The sequence below is a fragment of the Benincasa hispida genome, chromosome 10 (assembly GCF_027475165.1).
Source record: "Benincasa hispida cultivar pf3 chromosome 10, pf3_genome.v1.1, whole genome shotgun sequence".
In the NCBI taxonomy this organism is placed as follows: Eukaryota; Viridiplantae; Streptophyta; class Magnoliopsida; order Cucurbitales; family Cucurbitaceae; genus Benincasa; species Benincasa hispida.
Window position 1 is genome coordinate 899,872 of NC_143487.1, and position 7,805 is coordinate 907,676.

General features: G+C 32.8%; 2 protein-coding genes across 2 annotated transcripts; one reads left to right on the top strand and one right to left on the bottom strand.

Moving 5' to 3' along the window:
• Positions 1-3,067: 3,067 nt before the first annotated feature.
• On the top strand, positions 3,068-4,213 carry LOC150033037 (uncharacterized). The gene has a single exon (XM_090305544.1). It carries the CDS (start codon positions 3,348-3,350, stop codon positions 4,050-4,052), a length of 705 nt encoding a protein of 234 aa, XP_090161670.1. The 5' UTR covers positions 3,068-3,347; the 3' UTR covers positions 4,053-4,213.
• A 1,620-nt stretch (positions 4,214-5,833) lies between these two features.
• Positions 5,834-7,443, bottom strand: LOC120089486 (cyclin-dependent kinases regulatory subunit 1-like). The gene is made up of 3 exons (XM_039046971.2): positions 7,222-7,443; positions 7,053-7,113; positions 5,834-6,269 (listed from the first exon to the last, which is right to left on the bottom strand). The coding sequence occupies exons 1-3, from the start codon at positions 7,272-7,274 to the stop codon at positions 6,114-6,116; spliced, it is 270 nt and encodes an 89-aa protein (XP_038902899.1). The 5' UTR covers positions 7,275-7,443; the 3' UTR covers positions 5,834-6,113.
• Between the last annotated feature and the right edge of the window lie 362 nt (positions 7,444-7,805).

The window sequence follows — 7,805 nt, forward strand, 5'->3', positions numbered from 1 at the left end:
GTCAATCCAAATAGACCCTAAGTCCGTGGTCGGCAAGTAAAGAAGATAAATAAATTGGCAAACATTTCAAATTGCTTCTTTTTTATTATTTATTTATTTATTTATTTATTTTACTTCTAATAAATAACAGATCTTTTGGTTTTAAAAAGTGCCACAAAAAGGCCTCAAGTACATATCATCAGCTACAAAGGTTAAGGAGAGAACAAAACGCAGGAACCAAGACAGCAAGGAACAGCAAGGAAAAGAAGAGAAACATTTTAGATGAAATTAAGATTCTGTAAACTTAACCTACAAAGAATTTTATCATACAAGAAAGCACCAACCACCTTGAATTGACAAGAGGAAGGAAATGCTTTACAGAAATCAAATGAAGGCTCAACAACATGCTACATATGATATATTGACAACAAGTTTACTTCTAACGACACCAACTTTATACAACGATTGGTCAATTGATAAGAACATCTTCCGAATTTCTCGTCCACAATATATCAGATTGAAACAAGTGTATCAGATACTCTGACTTTGAGAACATTATGAACACAACTAATCATTTCTTATCCAAAAAATAAAAAATAAAATGAATACAACTATATTGAACAACAAAAGAACGAAAATATCACAATGATCAGGTTCCATAATTTTCTACACAACAGGAGATGTAAAATGAAGACTCCTGTAATCATGCAGCATTCTCAATTAATGACCAATAAAGCTAAATAAATTAATAACAATCCACAAGTACTAGCAAATCATAACACTTCTGCAGCTAATCTTAAACTGAGAAGCCTAAGCCTCCATCTCCATGGACACATATACTGATACACAAATACAGGCACAAAAGAAAGATGGTTGAGCTCCAGGCACAACTTTATTCCACTAATTGGCAATGAAATGCAAGTGTGAATTACAAATATTTGGTTAGGTTAAATCACCGACCCAAAAACTTAAGTTTATGGCGCTTTAACACCAGGAGTGAAAACAACCTTGCAAAAGTTTGAATAAAGGACTTGATTAACTCAAAAATTTAGGTTGATTGGTGAAGATAAATTTAAAATTATATTAACAATATAACAGCCTACTTTGTCCATAATTGATAATGCAATTCATACATTTAGCAGGCACAAAATCTACCCATGCGGCTAAAAACCATTAGAATCAATAGAAAAAAATGTTCATAGGAACTATTGGCAATAAAAGCAACATCATAGGAATCGAGAAACATGAGCAGTACAAGTTAATTGAACAAAACGAATTTAACAACGGGCTCGGCCAATTCTTAGCCAAAACAGTTAAGTAAAAGCAAAACCCTAGCTGGAAACAAGAAGATGGCGACCGTACCAAAGGATTTGGGGTTGAGTTGAGAGTGATAACGATTGAAATCAGGAGAAACTTCTTCAAAGGGCAAACGCCGAGAGGGACCCGATACAGAATTTGTTGATCTGAGGGGCTCAGCCTTGGGCCAACCCAGGGCGTGGAAAATGAAATAAGGTAATTGTTTTAAACCGAAAATACTTTTAAAAATGACAAAACTATCGGTGAACTAAAAATCAAATCAAACCAATCGAATTTTATGAATAAGAGATTCAAACTGTTGTCCAATAAAATACAAACCAATCATTGGTTTTTATTTAGTTAGGTTATTCAAATATTAATTTTTATATCTATTCTTTTTTAACTGATTCTTTTTGCTAATATTAAATACCCTTTTTGTTGGTAGGTTTAGACCTTTGGTCTCACCATTTTATTCTTGCTTTTGAATTTAATTTTAATTTAGTCTTTTATGTTTAAGAATCTTACCTACTAGATTTAGCACGGAACCTGTGAGTGTCTGTGTTTCTATTTGATCCCTAAAATTCAAGATCTACCCTTTTACTTATCATTTTCACTAAATACTCATTTTTTATCTTAAATATTAATGTATATTAATTAGTTTAAAATAATTAAATTAATTATAAGTAAATTAATTTTCACTCATTTTTTATTACTATTAAAATTAATTTGAAATGTCCATATCATAATTATTTTAAATTTGTTAACTAAAAGATAATGTTAAAGATTGAAAGTGAACATTAGTAAAAACCAAAAGTAAAATTGCAAACTATTGAAACTTAAGGACCAAATGAAAATAAATTCAAAATTTTATGATAAAATATGATTAAAAAAACTTATAAATCAAATAGATATTAAACTAAGAAATGCATTATTAAAATGTTACACTTAAAAATTTAGAGAATAAATAAAAACTAGACCAAAAGAAGTAGTGAGAAAAATAGTATATTTTCCCCCTGTTTCTTAAGTACAAAATATAGTTAATATGATACATATGTAATGAATAGGTAAGATAGAGTCTTTACAAAAATTTAACTCGTCATAATAATTACTAGTACCCTTTGAAAAAAAAATATATATTGGCACAATTTTTTGGTTTAATTTTAATTTTAAAATCTTTATTAGATTTTGTCAGACACAATAAAATGTTAAGTTTTTATAATATTTGGTATTTCATTTTAAAAATTACGTTCACAACTTCTTCACTATAGTTTTTATATTTCCTAATTATACAATTTAGTTTATCGTAAAATTCTGGATAAATAAAACAAGTTTCTAAAAAAAAAAACCTGATTTTGTTTTTTAAACGCTCTTAGAAAAATAAATAACAAACTACAAAAATCACATAAAAGTAATATTTATACAATTAATTTTCAATAATAATAATAATAATAATAAAAAGTCAAATGGTTACATCTAGACATGGCCTAATTTTTGAAACATTAAAATATCATTTTGGTCCCTATATTCTACCTTATTCAACTTTAGTTTATGTACTTTCAAATATTTAATTTTAATATTCATATTTTTAATAAATCTTAAACTTAGTTTTTAATATTAATTTAAACTAACTTCTTGATGCTAAATTTAAAATTTATTAAAAGTAAACTAAAATTAAACATTTTAAAATCTATAGAATAAAGTTGAAGAACCTTCAAAATGCATTGATGAAACTAGTATTTTGACTTTAATAAATATAACTCAAAATCTATAGACTAAAGTTGAGATTAAATATTTTAAGATTCATCTCATTTTGATCGGTCAAAAAAATAGAACATAATTTAATTAATATACAATATTTATTATCAATCTCGCGTTTCGATCTCATTGTATTGAAAAGAAAAAAAAAAAAGATTGGGGGGGCGGGAAATTTTGTTTGGCTTGCCATCGTGTAATTGACCGGCTCACCAAATTTGGAACTCAAAGCATTTTACCTGTCATTGACCCTCTCTCTCACCGAAGCGAAACCCCAAAGAAACTCCAATCTAATCGTCCCAACTCCCCATCCCCCCCCCATGTCAACGCTCCGCCGTTCACCGCCGTCCAACGCCTCTCCCGAAACCCTAACCCTAACCCTAACCCAATCCAACAATCAAACCGATCAACTCCATTTCACCGACGAAGATGAACTCAATCTCCTGAATTCCTACCTCCAAATCGCCAGATCTCAAAACCCCACCAAGAATTCTCAGCCCACTCTCGATTCTCCGACCTTTGACCGCCTCCAGACCGCTCTCGGCCCCAAATTCACCCACTCCCACATCGCCGATAAGCTCCACCGGCTCAAGCTCCTGTACCACAAATTCGCCAGAACAAAATCCTTCATCAAAACTCCCCACCACCGTCAGATCCTCGAGCTCGGCCGCTGCATCTGGGGAAAATCCCCCACACCTATAACAAGAAAACCACAGGTAATTTCACCTTCACGAGAACTTTCACGAAGAATCAAACAAAGGGCAGTTTCTAGTCTCTCAAGAAAAGAACGGGTTGGGGTTGATCTGAAGAACTTTCCCGTTCTTGTGGGTGAATTTTCTCGGCAATTTCCGGGTAATGGGGTGTGGAGAGAAGGGCTGAGGACAATGGAGGAGAAGATTTTGAAGGATATGAATGAGAAGTGGGTTTTGTTGCATATTGAAGGGGCAAAGCTTAAGGCAAGAAGGGCTGCATTATTACAGCAGCAACTTAGAATTACAGAGACTTCTGAAGAAGATGCGAATTAGAATTACGATTTGAAACAGTGTTACGTACGATAGATAGTTAGAGAAAGAGAGGCATTTTCTTACTGGCAATGTTGTTTCATTGTATTTACAATTATGGAAGTTAAATGCACTTGTTTTGTATTGTATGTATGTATTGTTGTTAAAATCAGATAGTTTGAGCACTTTTCTTGTTTTATAGCTTTTAAACAGATTCCTAATTAGAGTTTCAACTTCAAGTAATGATGCACTTAATACATTCTTCATTATTTAATTTTTAAGGAAAAGAGGGGGAAAAATCTTTTTTTTTTTTTACCTCAAATATCTTGGAAGAAAAGATTGGTCTTTACCTTTAGATTCAATTTTCACTAAAGCATCCAATAACTTTATTGGGTGAATTGCAACATGAAACCAAACCTAATGTCTTTGAAATCCTGTCATTTTCATACCAAAACAACTCACTAAGTGAACTAATAGCTTTCATTTAAGGTAAAAAGGGTAAAGCCAAGATGTCATATTTGAAACACAGGAGAGGATAAAATGCAGCAAATAAATCGGGAAAGCATACTAAATCAAGATTCGGAAGAGATCTAACCTTTTCAATGCTCAGGCCGTCGAGATTCATTTGAATCATTCAAATCTCTTTGACCTAAATGTTAAACCAAAGAATTTAAAACAAAATTTACACCATCTAAATGATAGTTGTATGGGAGCGTTTGGACCACCAATATGATTGCTGATAGTTGTATGGGAGTGTTTGATTCACCAACATGATTGAGTTCACTTAATATATTTCACCGACTCACCCCAACTTTCCCTTCCAATGTTTTCAAATGCTTCAACAACCACTTTTGATGACAACTCCGCAACCAACTTCAAGCTCCAACAACCATCTTTGATGACAATTCCGACAACCACTTTCACGTAATCAATTCTAGGTTCCGAAAACCACCTCCGACGACAAACTCTGACGACAAACTCCAATACCACTTTCACGCGTCAACTTCAAGCCCTATCAACCACCTCCAATTACAAACTCCACCAGCATAATCAACTTCAACAACCACTTCCGTCTATTATAACACTAATGACAGTTATCGACTATTATAACACGGATGACTATTAAGTAAAAAAAATGGTTGAAGAAATGTGATGACATTCCATTAGCTGCTAAGATGATAAGGGAAATGCAATTAAAAAAAACAATGACATTAACAATAAATAACAAGACATAGAAAAAGAAGATGAATGGAGAAAAATTAAGAATCAAAAGTTCTGATTCTCATTTTATTTAACCATATTTCTGCAAGAAATGTAGTAGGTCAATTGTTGTTCATTACCCAAAAAGAAAAAAAAAACTTTAAAAATTAAAAGAAACAAATTGCAATCCATATTTTATTCAAACAAATGAGTATAATTATTGAATTAAAAAAAAAAAACAAAAATAGTAATCACAAAAGCAAGTTATTTAGAATTCAAAAATTTACACCAAGTGGTATAATTCCACGAACATGAACCCCATATATCCTATCTCATCTCAATTCAGCACTTCAAACAGCCCTATACAGTAAAAAATCTCACTTTCCCTTTCACAAGTTCTGATAAGCAAGCAGTACGCTAAAGTGGTAGAAATTCTCAAGCCTAGATGTTGCAAGAATGAACTAATGTAGCCTCATAAAAGAAAAGGAGCAAGAATGCAAGATCATGATTCATAATCAACATAATCCATGTTTTTTCTAAAAACCATAAAATTGGGAAGTCACACAAAGATGAAGCATAAAAATAATTCAGCAATGTACAGAAAGTTAAGGATCAAGATCCATCAACACCATTGGTTCTATATCCATTGAATTGAATTGCAGAGTCTAGAAAAGATACAGAAGCATATGTATATATATAAGCCACCTCTACAACCATACAGAGTTCAGGGTAAACATGGAAACTCCTGCAGATTTTTAAAGTAGGAGGATTGACCACAGATACCAGGAAAGTGTGGACGGTTTTTCATTTTAAAACCATTACACGACTGAATATTAATTGCTTTCTTTCTCCCCAGTAGCATTTCACATAATCAGTGAAAAACAGTCATTTAGCAGCAAGCACATTTTGTTGAGCAAGATTCTCCTGCTGCTGTTGATAGTTTAGGGGCCTCCTGAATAGCATGATGTGCGGCTCGGGACGATGAATAGCATAGTGCACCCACCCACGACTCTGCTGAACTCCAATTGCACGCCACTCATTCTGCACAAAAGATTAAAGGGCTAAGTACATGTTTTGGAGTGATTTTGAAATAGTTATAATCACTTTTGTGATATTTAGTATCAATGTTCAACACGTCTTTATAAAGTCAAAATTGGTTTAGTGTTTGATTTTACACTCTTGAATGTAATTTTCATACCATCAAAATTGATTTTGAAATATTAAAACTATGTTTTGGAGTAATTTTAAACATGATAAAATTGATTTTGTTCTCAAAATCACTCTCAAACATGCCATAAGAGTATAACAACACGCTTCTATTAAATGAGTAGTCAAATAGATTTGGCAAATACCCTTTTGCTTAGTTCAAGAAGATATCTAAGAAAATCAAAAGGCATTGATGGAATAATAATATTCCTATGCCTACCACAGCGTTCATTGCTCACTAGTTTCATAGAGAGAACATACGATTGGACCAGAAGCGGTACAGTCTAATGAATAAGTCATAAGCGCTGGATTCTCAATCCTTTTTTCTTCTATGCGAAATACTCGAAACAATGGTTCAACTTTCATACAACCATCAGTCAAATAAAAGGGAGAGTATCAAGATCACATGAAAACTTTGAAATATTAGACAGAGGGGGGAAAGCTATAGACCGTACCATAAGTCAATAACAATTTCTTAGAGTCAAGTATGATACCCAAACCCGATTAAATAATCCAACTATTGAACCCAATTTATTCCTAAACAGTAAGAGAGAATACTTCCATCCGTAACAAAATCAAAATACATAATTTAAAAACTACGAAGACAGAATTGCTTACTTCCGAGAGCAGGCGATTCTTTGGAAGCAACTTTGCCACTTCGGGTGGAAGAACCACATGCCTGCCTCAATCAATCAATCCAGTCAGCCATACAAGACAAACAATGAACACCTCCAATACAAACAATCCTTCAAGACTGCGAGAAACTGAGAGAGTAAGAATACAATACCTGTACTCGTAAATGTCGTCGAAGTACTTCTCAGAGTACTGAATCTGACCCATCTATCACTGCGTAATCTTCGTTCTTTCAAAGGGAATTACAATACAATTAAGCGGATTCGATGGTTTCGATCGCTGAAGTGAAGCGACGTATGAACAGTAAACTCAGACTAAGCTAGGGCTCCAGAACTCGACGAAATGGCACATTATATATATGCACGCGGTTGGAAGTAATGAAATGCATAATTGGCCAATCATTATAAGCCACGTGTGACACAGTAGGGGCTTTTTTTCTTTTAATCTTTTTTAATTTTTACTGTGTGTTGGATCTTGGCCGAAGGAAACGAAAAAAAATAGTTTTTAAATGGGAAAATTAAAAGGATATTTTTGTTTAGGAAAATTAAAAACTATTTAGGAAAATATTTTTGTTTTCAAGCTATTTATAAAAATATTATTTTTTTTTAAATAAGTCAAGGGTTCAAAATTCGACCTAACGGTTCCTTTCATTTGTACGTCGAACTTTGAACCTCGACCTTGCCCTTCCTAATATTGTTGAATAATTTTTCCGGATTCTGTCATCTCAGCAAGTCTGAC

What these genes read in the sequence shown, in the direction of transcription:
- LOC150033037 (XM_090305544.1), top strand. Translation starts at nt 3,348, where the DNA reads ATGTCAACGCTCCGCCGTTCACCGCCGTCCAACGCCTCTCCCGAAACC.
- LOC120089486 (XM_039046971.2), bottom strand. Translation starts at nt 7,274, where the DNA reads ATGGGTCAGATTCAGTACTCTGAGAAGTACTTCGACGACATTTACGAG. An exon ending in GACGACATTTACGAGTACAG is followed by an intron (nt 7,114 to 7,221) that starts GTATTGTATTCT and finishes TGATTGAGGCAG; the next exon opens with GCATGTGGTTCTTCCACCCG. An exon ending in AGAATCGCCTGCTCTCGGAA is followed by an intron (nt 6,270 to 7,052) that starts GTAAGCAATTCT and finishes TCTTTTGTGCAG; the next exon opens with AATGAGTGGCGTGCAATTGG.